This window comes from Triturus cristatus, chromosome 9 (genome assembly GCF_964204655.1).
Source record: "Triturus cristatus chromosome 9, aTriCri1.1, whole genome shotgun sequence".
In the NCBI taxonomy this organism is placed as follows: Eukaryota; Metazoa; Chordata; class Amphibia; order Caudata; family Salamandridae; genus Triturus; species Triturus cristatus.
The window spans coordinates 932,596,317-932,614,066 of NC_140592.1; the positions used below are offsets into that span (position 1 = coordinate 932,596,317).

Consider the following 17,750-nt stretch of genomic DNA (forward strand, 5'->3'; position numbering starts at 1 on the left):
AAACCTCATAATCGGTTTACCTAATGAGACATACAGGCTGAATAGTGGGGAGAATCTTAGGCACTAGGGCCTGTGCATATTGTACTCTTTGGTAGCAGTGCATTCCTGTCAAGGCAAATCTAGGTAGGCGTCCTTTAGGAACCGAGGGCCTTATTTATAAAGTTTTCTTCCATAACAAGGTGTGATTTAGTCAGGAAAGTCAAAAATAATTCACAGAAAAACTGTAGTGAATCAGGCCCTAGCATTTGATTCCAATTCAATTTTAATCATCTTTGATATCTGATGTATTCAGATGTCAGAGGTTGTCCAAAGTATCAAAACCAGCAAAAAGCTCTAAAAGGAGCAATGCAGTGGACTGACTGTCATATCACTTTCCAAACACTGAAATGTGTATGTCAGTTTAAAGTGCCTTGGGAATCCTGGGAGCCGACACCCAGTAAACGCACTGGTTCATAGGTGCATGAATGTGTATTGCTATGTTCTCTATAATAGTGAAAAAAACATAAAAGTTTCAAAGATCGGCCAATCACCGTGGCAATCTGGGATCTGACAATGCTTTAACCACCATGCCCCTTTCAGGGCCTTTGGACTATGTCCCATCGGAAATGACCTATCAAAATTGTAAATTTTTGGATCAAGCACATAAATGCAGTTTTAATGATGCTACTAGAGCAAGGATCTCCCGAGCATGTTTTATACTGTGTAAGATGTGTGCGATGCAAGCGGATGAAATCCACTGGAAAGAAACAATGATCTGAAACATTGCCGCCTTCTACAGCCAACATTTCACTGAGTATCAATGACATACAGGAACTCCCGCCTACGAATATTTTCAAGAAATTCCTATTTGGCTACTAGAGGTTACAATTCCACAATAATATGTACAATGGTCACAATTACTTCTTCCAGACCCTACCTGCTTCTGCCGTTCAATTTCAGCCTCTAGCTCCTGTTTGGATCTTCTGTGCTCTGCTAACTGCTCCTGAAGGTCCTGCAGCTGCTCTCTTGCAGATTCTGCTTCTGTAACCTGCTGAGACTCCACATCCTGCAGAGAGACAAACAGAAGGCAACACACATCAGTCGAGCGTGATAATCTAATATGGATCCACAGCCATTAAAACTGCTGGTATCTGAGCCAAACTCCAGCCCAATCACTGCTACTCGCAACCTTCGAATGATTTCTGATAACTCCTGACCATTCGCATCGAAGGAACAAATTGAGATTAGGACACCACCTTTTCATCTTTTGAATGTCTTGGTGCCAAAAAGACCACGATGTGAGGCCTCGCCCTCATTTTGCTCCTGGGGAATGAATAAGGATGCATGTCTGTAGGGATTTCTTTGAAACATTGACGTTTGGCACTTGTTCGGTCGGTACTCATCTCCGGATAAACTGCCATACCAAAATAGAAATGTTAAGCATATTTATTCCAGGAGGTGGCGATCTTACATCAAAACATTGAGGAACAACTTTAAATTGAAAACTTGCTAAGTGCTACAATTTGCGTTATTTGTTATGAATGAAACTTATTGAAGTGATGTCAATTTAAAATTAATTTACAGCCTGTATTGGTCGGTATGCGAAAAATAATTATGAATTGTTCATGTGATAATGAGCATGAACTGCAAACTTTATTTTCGATGTAAAAGTAGAAAAAGGCTAGCAGAACGAGCAAGTTACTTGTAGTATAATGAAGGTAGTACAATCCAAGTAATTTTCTTGTAGATTTATTGAGTAGCAGGTTACATGGAAAAGAGCCCCACCAGGAGCCGCTTCCCTGCTGCTCAGCCCATACACCAACTGACTCAAGCACTCCAACATTCCACATACCAACATTCTCTCACGCAGTCATTCTGGCTGTGCAGCAGGATACCACATAACTGACCTTCAGTAAACAATACAACAGCACAACGGTTATGGTATACCTCCGCCTGCACACCGTTTGCCCCAAATCTTTTTCAAATGTGATCACTCTGTTCGATCAACCGTGAAGATCCAAATCTCTACAAGAGCTAAACAAAAGGTGATTGTTTTAAAGATAAAGCTTTCCACGATATAAAATATTGCCCTGACGAAGTCCCAAGAAAATAGGGACAAAACACATAGGCTGTTCATCTCGGACATGTCGTCTAGTCTTATTTGAAGATTGTCAATAAAACTGTTGAAAATCAAATCTGAGAGTACTGTGCAGTATAGGATTGTTTGCTGTCAAGAATTGTGTTGTGCAAATGATACATCTTGTTAAAAGTAACAGGATGCGCAAAAGATTTCTCTGGACTCACTAGAAACTTCGTGTTGGTGCTCCTCACTTTTGTTTGACCTTTAGTAAAAGGTACAGAAACTTATGCATAGCAATTGTCTCTCGTGCTGTGATGTCGGGACCAGTATATATACGCCTCCTGCTCACGCTGGTATCAGCTTCTCTCTGAAATCGGTCTGTGCCAACAGACATTGAGCTCATAGAAAGCTTGAAGTGGAATCTTATTCATATTAGACTGAATGAGACCATTCCACAGAATGAGGCTGGGGAAGGGAAGGTGAGGACTCTGCAGTTAGCTAGAGTATCTGCCAGAAAAAGGATTACCAAAGGTAAGTAACTTGTTTTTCTGATAAAGACCTCTAATCGCAGATTTCTTACCTTTTGAATAGATACCAAAGCAGTACATCTCCTTAAGTGGTGGGTCAGACCAGGACTGAGCGGGCAGAGTGCTTTACGGCCGGACCTAGCTATCCAGGCAGGAATGCTTTGTGAACATGTAGATAGATGTCCACGTAGCAGTCTGGCAAATGTCCAAGACTGGCACACAATGCACTATCGCAGTGGTAGCAACATTTGCTCTGGTGGATTGAAAACGCAAACCCTCTGGGGGCTGATTTCCAGCTAACCTGTAGCAGAGCTTAATACAGAAGTCAATCCATCTAAAGATGGATCTTTTATGTAGCGCCTTGCACTTCTTTGTTCCAGAAAACCTAACAAACAGTTAGTCTTCTTGTCAAAATTCTCTGGTTCCGTCGATGTTAAAAAAGAAAGGCCCTCTTAGGATCATGGTGATGCAGCCTTTCTTCCTACTTTGATGGATGGAGCAGTGCAAAAAATGTTGATAAGGTGATGGATTGCCCTACATGAAAGGGAATGACAATCTTGGGTAGGGATGCTGCTTTTGTTTGAGGAAGTACTTTGAAAAACAATGAAACAAATGGTGGAAAAAAAGACAAGGCCTGAAGTCCACTCACTCTCCTGGCAGATGTTTTAGTGATAAGGAACACTGTTATGAGCGTAAGTAAGTGTAAAGAGTGTGCAAAGGCAAGCACATCAGGTAGGCCAAGAGAAAATGTAGATGCCCCTGAAGCATTATAAAAGGAATAGGTAGGAACATATGGTACAGTCCCTTCAAAAAGGCATCACAATAGCTAATCTTAAGAGGGATGGGTGATCTGTTCTTTTATGGCCGGTGATAAACAAAATAAAAAAATATCATATAAAGAAACTTGTAAGCGTTGCATGTGATGAGAAGAGCACCACACAACAAACTTTTCACAGTGTCCTGTATAGACAGACTTCGTTGAAGCGTGCCTGGCTGCCAGAATAACACCAATTACACCTCACAAGGAAGGTTGAAGGTCATCAACTGTTGACGTTCAGTCTCCTGGCACAGGATCCATGATCGCACTCGGGCCTGTATGTTGCAGTATGACATGGCGGTTGTGTTGTCTGTGAGAACCTGTACTTTTTCCCAATTGATTGCTGGAAGAAACGCTTTCAGTGCCAAGTGAATCACTCGTACCTCCAATAGGTTTATGTGGAGGTGAGCCTCCCCCGGGGACCAGAGTCCTCTGATCTGAACCTCTTCCAGAAGGTCTCCCCAATCTAGCAATGATGCATGTGACATGACTGCTATTTCTGGGTAGGGTAGGGAGAGGGATCTGTCGCCAGACCAATTCCAGTCGAGCAACCATCGCCGCAGGTCTTTTGGAGTCTCTTCCTGAACACTTGGATGGACTCCGACAGATTTCCTTGGTACCGAGCCTACTAGGACTTCAGATTCCACTGCAAGGCCCACATGTGCGACCTGGTGCGCTGCACAAGCAGGATGCAGGAGGCCAAGTAGCCTCAGAGCCGACCTCCCTGAGATTCACATGACAGGTTGAAACATCAGGATCATATCAAAATCACCTGGACTTGTTGAGGTGGCAGGATGGCTCTGAAGAGCACCGTGTCCAGGATGGCTCCAATGAAGAGGAGCCGTTGTGAAGGAGTCAGATGTGACTATTGCACATTGATAGAAAACCCGACCATGTCAACAGATCGTCTGTCTTCGAGAGGTGGTTCAAGACTGAGGTGCGTCCACCTTTAGTAGCTAGTCATCAAGATATGGAAAGAGTGGTGTTCTTGACGTCCATAGATGGGCAGCGACCATCCCCTTTGTGAACATCTGAGGTGTACTGGTAAGGCCAATGGTAAGTACAGAAAACTGAAAATGCTTCTGACCCACCTGAATCCACAGGTCTTTGGAACTGTAGGACGCGAGTATGGAAATATGCGTCAGGCAGGCACAGCGCTACCATCCAGTCTCTGGATCGAGGCCAGTGAGAATATGGGCTAGGGTGAGCATCTTGAACTTGCTTTTCCTTAGGAAGAAGTTCAGAAGGCAAAAACCCAAGATGAGACATAGGCCTCCGTCCTTCTTCGGTATCAAAAAGTAATGGGAACAACCACCAGTCCCGACATCTGAAACTGGCATCCTCTCTATTGCTCCCTTGGCTGAGAGAGCTAGAACCTCTCCCAGGAGTATAGATTAGTGATACCCTGGAAGATGCTGTGTTGTGGGTGGTACGTCTGGAGGATAGAAAAGGAAGGTTAGGGAGTAACCTTGTTCCACGATCTGAAGCACCCATTGATGTGAGGGGATGCTCCACCATCTGAGGAGGCAAAACATGATCTGACCTCCAACTGTCGATCGTGTGTTGCCAAGTTTAATTTAATGGGCTTTTGCTGTGGCTGACGAAGTGGGACTGGGGCTTGAGAAGAACACAGTCCTCTATGGGATTGAGAAGTTTGCTTTAGCTGAGAGGAACACTGTCTTTGTCTTTGCAGATAACGCCTCCAGAACCCTAAAAAAGGATGCTGTTGTTGAGGCGGTTGCCTTGTTGGTGGAGTGAAGCCCAAAGAATGGGCAGAGGCCTTACTTTTCTTGCAGCTTTCAAGGGCAGAATCTGCTTTTGCCCCAAACAATCTACAGTCTTCAAAATATATGTCCATAAGTGACTATTGGACATCAGTGGAGAACCCTGGTGACCTAATCTAGGCCTGGGGCCTAAGCACAACACAAGTGCCAACTGCTCTTCCTATAGATTCACTAGTGTCTAAACATGATTTTATTGAATATTTTGCAGCATCATGTCCATTCAAAATTAAACTCTTAGAATTTGGTGGATTTCGTTAGAGACCACTTGTAAGACATATGTCACTTTGTGCCATAAGGCACAAGAGTATATTCATAGGAGACATGATACATTTACCAAACTAAGGGCAAGGCTGACAAAAAATGATTTGCACAAATGCCTCCATTTTCTTTGACTCCCTATCTGGAGGAGTGGTAGCATTTGGGTTTGTACAGCTCGTAGATGCTTGTACTGCAAGACTCTCCAGAGTAGAGAATTGCAGCAAAAACGCCATATCCGGTCTGTGAAATCTTGCCACTTGCCTATTGACAGAAGGGCAAGATCCTGGTTTTGCCCACAAGTACATCAATAAAAGCCTCACTGAAAGGCAACAAAGTTTCTTGTGACAACTGCCTTGGGTTAAATACCTCCGTCTGCAGTGTTGTTTTGAACTCCTGTGCGGTTAAGACAAGGTCAAGAGTCCTGCCTTTTTAATAACTGTGGCAAATTATGATATGCCTTCAGTAGCCATTGCAGGATATGGGGAAGAAGGTCCAATGTCTGTTGGGGTATTTAGACCACATCAAATTTTGAAGATCCTCAAAAACCTTTCCACGGTTCACAAGGATGGTACTCCTCATCAAAAATAAACTTCCGAGAATAATTAGGCTCGGAATGGGCATAGAGTCTAGTTCTAGATGTAAGGTACTTCTCAGGATCTGATCCTCTGTCTCAGCGCCGCCATCGAAGGCAATGGTGTCAGCAACTTTGACGCCCCACTCTGTGCCGTTAATCAAGCCGTAGGTGTCGTTGGGTCTTGGACCAACGGTAATAGAGCTAAACTCTGCACTGGTCTCTGATCGAGGTTCTAGGGCATATTTGTCATTGAAGACTAATCTACTGATCTTAAGCTAGCAGGAGGCCCTTTAAGATCCAGGAGGTCCAAAGGAACAACTGTGGGATGCGGTGTGGCACCAAACATTTTGTTCATTGCTATCCAATCGGAAGGAATACACACCATGAGGAGAACTGCTCTGTGGTTTTGAGGTGTAGAGTGCGTCATGCAACACCGAATTGTGCGAGGGATGCGACTAACGTGATCCATGTTTGGATTTTTTAATGTTTTTTTAAAGCCTCTTCTTTGTCTTACTTGACTTCAATGAAGACTGGTCACGAGAGATCTCTGTGCCCTGGACTTCGATTTGGAATGGGTCTTCGACTCCCGAAAGCTCGGCGGCAGCGGAAAGCTTCGCCTCATAGTCGCTGACGCCCTTTTTATTCATCTGGGCACACAAAGAACACAACTTTGTTACTGGAACCAAGACACCAAAGACATTTTGAGGCTCTGTAACAGACATTTGTCAGGTACACTCCTTACAAGGCTTAAAACTGGTTTGTTTTGGAGACATTTTGTCTTCACACTCGGAAATGTTTAAAATACCCAAAATCTGTTGAATGATAAATGAAGCTCCAGATCCTCTTCGGTTGGTGTGGGAAAAAAGGAGCTCACACCAGTTAGAGCAGGTGATTTATCTTGACGCCACACCTGCACACAATGGAGAGGCTTAAGGTAGAACGATGCCACACGACGCCACCAGCGGCACACAAGGGAATTGATACACAAAATTTCTGGATACAGTCTGATGCCTAGGGATATTCCAAAGGTGAGGAATCTGTGGTTAGAAGTCCCTATCAGATATTGGCTTTATTATATCAATGCGACTCCTGTAATTTCCTGAGGAAATGTCAGGTTATGGATTGAAACACGCATTTTAGTGAAGAGTTTTCATTTATTCAGTTTTTGAGCCATTTTTATGTGTTGGACTTGTTTTCTCCAAATCTGATGTTGATTAAATAGGCTTTTAAATTTTTTAATACAAATTAGAATAGCTGTGAATTTCTGGATCAGTGCAGAAAAAAAGCATTGGTGGCACAGAGATGATTTTAGGTGAAAAAGGAAAACCTATTTTTACTGTATTGCGGTACACATTGCTAGGTCCATGCCTAGCTACCAGAACAGAATAAAAAAATATTTTTTGAAACTTGAGGCTTCTGATCAAACTTTTAACTAGAAGAAGCATTGGCAAAAGCAATACAAATGGACCTTGCAAGCTGTTGTGATGGTTAATTAAAATAAACAATATATACATAATGAGCATATACTAAGAAAAAAAAAAGACAAAAAGAAAAACATACCAGCGTCTAAAGATGGCGGTCATATGCCTGTAATGAAAATGTTATATTAAAAAAAAAGAAAAAAAAGTGAACTGTCACTTATAATTTTAACATAACATTCCAAGATTGTTTGAAATTGGTGTATGGATCACAATCAACATTTATATCTCAATATGGGTCCATGCTGGACCTGCATGTCACTGTAGTCGCTGCTATTTTTCAATACTTGATTTATAGCAATAAAATATTTGCTACAAAAAAAAAAGTTCTTTCCTCAGCCGTTGGATGGATGTACCCTACTGCTTTATATCTTTTCTTCCTTTGGCCCGATTGATATGAAACTTCCTGCAGAAAGTATTTTTAAGAATGTCAGCGGGGTAACACTAAAGGCAAGAATTAAGTTCAGCATCATCTGACTAGCATTCAGAAGACTCACATTTAAACATTCCACCTCCCTTCAAGTCTTGTTACAGCCTTCCAGTGGAAGAAAGGTCCCCAGGAAGAACACATATTGCGTCTAAAATCAACAGGGTAAAATTTGTGCTCCACTTCCTCTGAATTTTTCTCTGCAGATGCTCAGTCATTATCAAACTCTTGATCACTAAAACCTAGCCAAAAAGAAAAGCTCCTGTTCCACTGCCTTGGCCACAGGGACACAAGGGGGCAAAACCTAGACTCGCTGTAGGGGCACAAGTGAATGAGTGTGCATTGGAACGCACAGAAATAATTATCCAGGCAGAGGAAAATTGCTGGCTGGTAGTGTAGGTTAGCTGGTCCCGTTGGACAGGCTGGGATGCTGTGCAAATCCAGGCACACGCATGGTTTGAGCATGGATAGTTGTATGGTTGAACTATCCTTGTCCGTGGGTGGGTGAAGGGGTTTATTCTTTATTACATGTTAGTGCTAATATTCTTGCAACAGTTGGCAGAGGTCCTGGCATGGCGTGTAGAAAGGAGACTACCTCCAAAATCCATGAGAAATGACGGTGGCTGACCTCAGAATCCAGACTTGGAATGTCAGGGGATTAGGGACATACACCAAGAGGTACAGGATACTCCCCTTTCTGAAATGACACAAAATCACCATAGCATGCTTACAAAAAACACACCTGGATGACACAAGTGCCACACGTCTAGCCAAGAAATGGAGAGGACAGATCTTTCGCTCCTCTTACTCTACATACACAAGGGGCACCCTAATCTGGGTGGTGCCAGAGGTCCTGTTTTCCCCAACATGCATGGAGGATGATGTGGAAGGTCGGTTTGTCCAGCTACAGGGGATCGTGGACGGGTGTAACTTGACCATACTAAACACCTATGTCCCAAACAATGATACACCATTCTTGGAGAGTCTGGACATCCCCCGTCTCTAACCGATGGTAGCTGAGGCCCTAGACGCTCCGATTGTCATAGAAGAACTTAGATCCGCATTGCGTATGCTCCTGCGGGCAAAAGAACCAGGTGGTGATTGCTTCCGACCGGAGTTTTATCGGACGTTCTCAGGCACAATTACGCAGGGACTTCTGGAAGTCCTCGTGGAGGCACATGATAGTGGGATGCTACCACCGACCATGAGGAAGGGAGAGATTTACATGTTCCTTAAGCGGGGAGGCGACAAGACTGACCCCGCTGCTTACAGGCACTCACAATGATCAACGCAGATGTAAAGATCCTTTGCAAATTACTAGCTAAGCGACTGGCACCTCATATGACCCAGATGGTGCATGAAGACAAGTGTGTGTTCATCCTTGGCTGGAACACCGGAATGAACCTCAGATGCTTAACACATGACCTCCACAAAGTGGAACTTTGTGACAAGGAGTTGGCACTGGTCTCTGTCAACCTAGAAAAAGCCTTCGATACAGCAGACTGGGGCTACTTACATTAACTGCTGAGAGTCATGGGCTTTTGGCCTCCAACTGCTCTACACCAAACTTAGTACTTAAGGCTGCCCCCTTTCCCCGCTCCTACTCGCACTTGAGATGGAACCCTTGGTGATCTGGGTATGCCGGGAGCTGTGGGACTGGGGAATTCATCTGGTGGACACCTGCTACATAGTATCGCTGTAAGCGGATGATGAGCTCTTCTATCTTGCCTCCCAATTGTTTGCACTGCCAATATTGCTGCGAGTACTGGATGAGTTTGGCGACCTCTCTGGCCTTCAGCTTAACCAAAATAAATCTCTGCTCTTCCCCTTGCCACCCCTGGTCGGAACGACCGTGGCCCGTCTCCTGAGAATGGGCCTACGGTGGGAGTTGACACACTTCAAAATACCTATAGATCCAAGTGGCGCACACCTGGACTCAGCAACTATGCCTTAACATGGACAAGGTCCTGGATGCATTAAAGAAGTCAGTGACTTTTTGTAACACATTGCCCCTCTCATTGTTGGGCAGACTGGTCATTGCCAAAATGGTGTTACTGCCGAGATGCCTGTATACTCTACAAAACTCGCTCTGCAATCTCCCCATGAAGGTTTTCAAGCAATTGAATTCCATCCTCATGTCACTCTTGTGAGTGGGTCAAAGTGGGTCGACGCAGTAGGGTGGCCTTGACCACTCTGACCAAACGGTATGAAGAAGGGGGGCTAGAAGTACCGAGACTGGATCTGTATTACTATGCTGCGTACCTCCAACACACCAACCAGTTGCTGGATGAGGGCGACAACTGGGAAAAGTGCTTGTAAAAGGGGTTGGTGGACTCAGATCGACTACCTGAAGTACTAATGGAGGGAGCTAGAGTCGCGAGTGACATGCCATACATAGTATGACAAACAGCAAAAATATGGCAACATTTTGCTAAGACAGTTTTGAAGGGAGCCCCATTCCATTCTCGAACCCCAGATCTGGTCGCTGATGCCAGTTAGGCAAATGATGGACAATATTAAAGCATGGAAGGAGGGAGGTTGTACCCTAATGGGAGACTTAAACCCGGAGAGACCTTTATTTAATTCGAACAAGCTTGTGAAGAATTTGCACTCCAGCCCGGGCACTTATTGCAACATGCTGGACAAGCCAAGGTGTCCAGAGTGACCTTGCCCACTTACCCTGCCATGTCCCAACCTACCCATACCCTCGGCATTTTGCTGTCCTGTGGTGCAGGACGGCACTTGATCACCCTGCTACATAAGGCAATACAAGTAGATGCAGCTGGGCCCCCGCCTCGGGCCCACATAGCATGGGACGCAGAATTAAGACACTTCACTGGATGGGGAATTGACCAAAATATGTGATCTCATCCACACAGTTTCATTAACGCCCGCCTTAAACTGGTAAACTACAATTTCCATAGGACCTACCCAACCCTCAAAGATCTGCACCGCATATCCCCGACCGGACAGTTGCCCGTGCAGCAGTGTCAGTAGGGCGGACTTTCTGAACCTGGCCTGCACTGCCAGGCAGTGCAGAACTACTGGACCCAAGTGGTGATAGACTTAAAGAGAACTACTCACCTTAAAATAGAATGCACACCATTGGATTGCCTACTGGGTAGAAACCTGCCTACAGGCACATACACATTTTTTTTTTTTTAAAGGCTCCTCTAATTCTGAAAAACCTAAAAACATTTTTTACCACCTTACCTCCATACTACATAACTAATTTTCTCCTCTTCCACTTACATATTATATCTATACTCCATGCTCTTTGCTCTGTTACTTCCTACATTCCTGTACATTATATATAGAACTTAACGTTTGTATTTGTAAAGCGCAGGTTCACCCAGAAGATATCACATCCAAGCACCCTCCTAACTTATGGAAATCTTTCAACCCCATCTCAGAAGCAGAGGTCATCAAAATGATCTCCAACACCAAACCCTCGGCACACGTCATGGATCCCTTTCCTGCCCAACTGGCCAAAAAGCTCAAACTATGCCTTGCCCCGCACTGGACTAAGATTATAAACAACTCATTGAGTACTGGACTCATGCCTGACTGTCTCAAAATCGGCCAAGTCACTCCTCTAATGAAAAAACCTGGCTGACACAAACGATCTGAACAACTTCAGACCCGTCTCAAACCGCTCTGTCCTAGCAAAAATTCTGGAAAGATGTGTTCTCCTTCAATTCACTCAACACCTAGACAGCACCAACCTTCTTGATCCTCATCAATCGGGGTTCAGAAAAGGGTACAGTACAGAGTCAGCGATCCTAAATGTAATAGACGATATGCACAAATCTCTGGATAAAGGCCAATGCTGCCGACTCATACTCTTGGATCTAGCGGCAGCCTTCGACACGTTTGACCACAAACTACTCATCAAAGCACTTCAAGAAAGGGCGGGAGCAGAAGAGGTGGTCCAACAGTGGTTCACCTCTTTCCTACAGAACCGCACCCAAAGTATAAAAATCAAGAACTTCTCGTCTGACCCACTCCCCATATGTAGGGGTGTCCCCCAAGGATCAGTGCTCTCCCCACAACTTTTCAACATCTACATGGAGCCCCTTACCTCCATACTAAAAAAAAACAACAACATCCCCTTCCACCTCTATGCAGACGATATGCAAATTTATCTGGAAACCTCCTCCATCGAAGACATCCAGAAACTGAACGCCACTCTACGAGAAGTCCAGCACTGGCTCTCACGCAACCACTTAAAACTAAATCAGGACAAGACGGAAATCACAGAATGGATAAAAGCCATCGAGGCTCTCAACCACAACCTCACCCTAGCTGATTCTGCAAAATCGTTGGGAATCTCTCTGGACCCCAAACTAGACATGAACAAACACATCAAAAACACTGCAAAGAGTGCCTTCCTCAACCTTAAACTACTCAACAAAATAAAACCCTTCATCCCTCCGAGTGACCTCAAACAAGCTACACAATCCCTGGTACTGTCCAGACTGGACTACGGGATTGCAACCCTCACAGGAGCTGCAAAATCCCATCTTGCTCCACTCAGATCAACTCTGAACCCAGCAGCCAGAATGGTCACCGGAGTAAAGAAATATGATCACATCTCGCCTGCACTCAGAGAGCTAAAATGGCTCCCTGTTGAACTGCGTGCCAACTTCAGAACCCCCTGCCTCACACACAAAGTGTTGCACACAGGGAAACCCGCCTACCTGGCTGCCAAACTCCAGAAGGTCGGTCAGTCAAGAACCCTAAGGAGTACAAACACTCTACTCCTTATCCCCCCGAAATCTTGCAGACAAAAAACCGCATCTTGATCCTTCGCAGGAAGTGCGCCGAAAATATGGAACTGCCTTCCAGTCCATATCAGGACTAACCCCTCCTACATAAAATTCAAAAGGCAGCTCAAGAACCTCCTCCTCAACCGATCTCTCCCAAACGGATAGCTACAAACCAGTCGCCGAAGACAAACCATAGTAGCACATGGACACCTTGTCATCAATGACCTCTACCTCACTATCCGCATGACTACCTTCCGCCCCCCCCTCACCGGTCGAACCCCTCCGTGAATCACTAGGTTCTCTACGACTACCTTAGCGAGGCGTCATATGTTCCCTGTACATTCTACTGCGATAACTTACTTTACAAGTGACATTTTGCACTCCATGTCGATATTATGCGATGCGTCTTGGGACATTGTGTATACTAAATTGCTTAATGTATCCTACGAGTGATTCATGTTGTAAAGCGCTCCGATACCTTCGGGTCTGGCTAGCGCTATATAAAACTCATAAATAAATAAAATAAATAAATAGAAGGGCATCTTGGCGCTGAATAACAGATGTTTATTGTTACCAAACACAATAATACTCATTATATCAATCACAGAAGGATAAATGGCTGAGTGGACCCGCTGGGATTTAAACCTGTGACCATGAGGTCAAACACAGGCCCCTACAATAGACGCAGTAGTCCACAAAGCCATCAGACCCAGAAAGCAATGTGCTGAGTAATTTAAATTATGATATAGAAAAATATATTTTTTTTTAAATACGAACTTTGTAATTCGGATTGTATCACTTAAATTGAAGGCAATTCAATCTGGAGCAAATGAAAACATGTGACGTATTAACAAAGAATACGCTAGACAAGTTGGTACAAAAGAAAGGTAATGCAGTGCCTCCGCAAAAGATTTCATGTTTTTAAGGAAACATAAGAAAATGCAGGCCTTTGCAAATATGAACACTAACATCTCAGTGGTATTTGCTGGAATGAAGAAGAAGACATCAAAAAAGGTTGCTGTTCTTTTGACAGGTGCGAGGTAATTGGTCTTTGGACGAATTGTGATTTTTTCCAGCTTGCACCAAGCATATTATGTTAATGACAAAGCATAAGGTAATTAATTCAGGCAAGGGGTATGTGAACTTAGGCGAATCTGGTGAATGACACTAAAAATATATTTCACTAAATTAATAGGCTTTGAAATTTAGTCAACTGTGGATGTGAAGGTTCTTTAAAAAAAGAATCTTATGAAAAAAGGATAGATGCCTTATCAATTGAGTGGTAGCACCAGAACGGACTTCGAAAAAGCAGAAACATAGATGTAGAAAATTACACCATTTTAGTAAAGCTGTAGAAATGAAGATGGATACTTTCTTACACTGAACAATATCTTTTAAAATATTATTCTGATATTAAACTCAGGATCTGAGTAAATTAACTGCTTTAATTTTATTTTACATATTCCCAAAGACTGTCTTATGAAATAAGCAGAGAAACATAACAGAAAATGTATTATTTAAGTGGTAACGCGTAATAAAAAGGTGAGGAGGGGAAGCTCAGCATTATTATTTTTTTTACACATCATATAGGGAGCCACCCCAATTCCATTTTCAATGATTAAGATAAGAGTTTGATTTACATTTTGCTCTTATTTCCTAATTTGCACTGTAATAATACCAATAACAAAAAACCTCATTGGACCGAATTGAGACTGGGATTGTGGCAAACATCACAGAACAAGAACTTTCAAAACCAATACATCCGGCTTTAATGTGCTACCACATGTGAACATAGGCATAAAAAAGTGTGCATGTATGTGTTTGCATTAGTTAGCATACGAGAGCCCGACTTAATGGATTTCTCAACACTTGCTGGTATGTTGATTTTAAGTGATTCCATAAAGCAAGTTATGGAATGCCTTAGAAGCAAGGTCCAGCAATGAAGAGCACACAATTACAGGAAATGCTCTTTCATGTATTCTGTGAGCTTACACAAGTAGAAGAGGTGGTCGTGTAAGTCAGATGGGGTATTCTGAATATTTATTATGTCAATAGAAGATCTCCACAGTTATTCATGTGTCAGTATGATCTTTCCCTGCTGAGGACATTTGGAGGGAGCCCTACTAGTACCAGTTGAAGTAATTTCCACCCCTCTACATCCTGCTACAGTCCTCTATGTATTTACAGTAGCCAGATGTTTAAATTGCATTCTGCAGCTATTCTTCTGTGAGCAATCATCAACTGAAAGGATCATATGATTTGCTCCCATCTAATGTGCAATTTAATTTTCCAGTGGTCCTGCATGTGTGGAGTTTATGGGGGACAGTGGACTAAGCAAATGATGTGCACCCTTGATCTGAATGTAATGCTGTTTTTTCAGAGTAGTTTAATGACATTAGAAAAGAGGCACTATAACATGTAAATTCTACTAGGAGCAGATATTTAATGTCAGCAAAAGGAAATTGCGACTTTACAGAAGAGGTCACTTCTCTAAATCCCAATCAGATTTTAACACAGATTTTACAAGCAGTTTAAGGACACTAGAAGAGAGGCAGTGTGGCATGCACGGAGTACTTCTGCAATTTTCGGTATGCTTTGGGTTGAAAATATGCACTCTTTGTGAGTAGAAACAGAGGGGTGCTTATAATAGTGTTCATGATCCTACTGTAGGGTGACCAACCGTCCGTAAATTTCACGGACAGTCCGTAATTTCGGCCGTCTGTCCGTTGTCCGTGAAGGATTCTTTAACGGACGCCATTTGTCCGTAATTTTAACCGGGCACCGGTCGCTCTACCCTAAAGTTGGCACAGCTTCCACCCACCACCCTTCTTGACTCTGATGCTGTTGAGGTCAGTGTAACAGACTCCGATGCAGTAACAAAGCTCAGATACCCAGCAGCATTGGAGAGGCACAGCGGGATGGCAACCCTCACACCTTCAGCCCTTGATAAGCTGCTAAGAGGTGCTTGAAGGTGACTGAGGGAGGGGCTGCAGCTTCAGGAGCATCGATTCAAATGCAAACAACCCTGAATGGTCATGTCTCTGCAATTTAGAGGGACCTCACACATTCCCTTCCTGCCCAGGGCCCCAAAAATCGTAGAACCGGCCCTGATTACATCGAGGCAGCACGTGGTTCTCTTCACAGAGTTAATTACTGTTACTAAATTGTAAGTAGACCTCGGTTCTTCAAACATGCAGTCTATAATGTAATAAAATAAAGAAATGGCACAATCGCACCCACACTGATTAACAAAGTATGGAGGACAATCAGTTAAATCAGTTCTCTTGGAATATCTCCTTTAAGTACAGTACATCACAGTGAGGGATGGCAAAACTAAGGGGCATATTATCAAGCCAGGCGATAAAATTATCACCAGAAAACTGCCGCTAAAACGGCGATAATGGGCTTGATAATATGCTCTATGGAATTCCAATTGAAGCCCATGTTAGATGTGAAGGATGTTTAACATGGGCTTCAATTGGAATTCCATAGAGCATATTATCAAGCCCATTATCGCCGTTTTAGCTGCAGTTTTCTGCCGCTAAAGCAGCAATAATTTTATCACCTGGCTTGATAATATGCCCCTAACATTTTAAAAAGAGAGCCTGTCGTCTCGTTGTCTTGTCCAGGAGGGGGTGAGGAGCCCTACCCCACCCTGGAAGAGACCAAGATGATACTAGAATACTGCATGCCCACCCCTGTGCCCACCCTGGTGGATCCTGTGGAATGGCTCCTGCAGCGAGGGTGAAGTTCTTGATGGGCCTCTTCTCAAAAAGGCTCAGCTCAAAATTAATATGAAAAGGTGAGCGAGTGAGTAAGTGAAGGGATAGGTGGATAGCTGGATGAATTAGTGAAAGGGTGAATGGATGAATGAAAGATTGAATAGATGGATAATGAGAGAGGATGGATGGATTGATGAGTGAGTGGAAGGATGGATGAGAGAAAAGGTAAATAGCTGGATGTATGGGTGGAAGGGTAGCTGGATGGGTAAAAGGGTGGATGGATGAGTGAAAGGATAGATGAGTGAAAAGGTGGATGGATTGATGAATTGATAAGTGCAAGGGTGAATGGATGGACAGATGAGTGAAAGGGTGGATGTAAGGATGGATGAGTGAGTGAAAGGGATGGTAGGTGGACAAAAGGATGAATGATGAGTGAAGGAGTGAAAGGATAAATGGATGAGAGAAAGGATGGATGAGTGATAGGGTCAATGGATGGATTCATGAGTGGATGAGTAGATGGATGGGTGGGTGGATGGATGGAAGGAAGGATGGCTAAGTGAAAGGGTCGATGGAGAGAGAAAGGGAGGATGGATGGATGACTGAAAGGGTGGATGGGTGGAAGGATGAGTGATTGGGTGGATGGATGAGTAAGTGAAAGGATGGCTGGATGGGTAAATGGCTGGATGGATGAGTGAATGGATGGATGGGTAGAAGAGTGGATGGATGAGTGTACAGATGGATAGGGTGAAAGGGTGGATGGATGGATAATGGATGGATGAGTGATAGGTTGGATGAAGGGATGGATGAGTGAAATGACAGATGGAAGGATACATGATGGATAGGTTTACAAATGGTTGAATATGTTTGGATACGGCTGGGCTTACTTATATACTATTGCGCGACCTCCTCTGATGTGTCTGTAAAACTTACCTATTGTCCTGAAGTTTTGTCCTTAATTTTGACCTCCTGTCCTGAATTTGTGTCCTGAATTTTGACCCTTTGTCCTGAATTTTTACACTCAACGTCCTGAATTTGCACCAATGTCAGTTGGTCACCCTTAGATCCTAGCCACTTGAATTAGGTGATTGAGCTGCACTGTGTTTTTGGAATAATTATAGATTTGAAGCATTTGCCACATGATCCATCATCTGCTGCATAATCTGCAGATTTTTAACACCAAATATTGCTTCTAGGTTAAACGGTTCAAAAGTTACTAAAAGCACAGCAATACGTGTTGCGTCGCAGTGGAGGGCACTTAGCAACGGGTGACTGGTTGCCTATCTGTTGCTTATTGCTATATTTGGGTGCTAAAAGGATACTAATGCAGTGCAACCA

General features: G+C 43.6%; 1 protein-coding gene across 1 annotated transcript in view; it reads right to left on the bottom strand.

Annotated features, from left to right (window-relative positions):
* GOLGA5 (golgin A5) overlaps positions 1–17,750 on the bottom strand; it is a 112,850-nt gene that overhangs the window by 46,350 nt on the left and 48,750 nt on the right. The window contains exon 8 of the mRNA XM_085626494.1: positions 917–1,045. Within this exon, the coding sequence (XP_085482620.1) occupies positions 917–1,045 (129 nt within the window). The remainder of the gene's footprint in view (positions 1–916; positions 1,046–17,750) is intronic.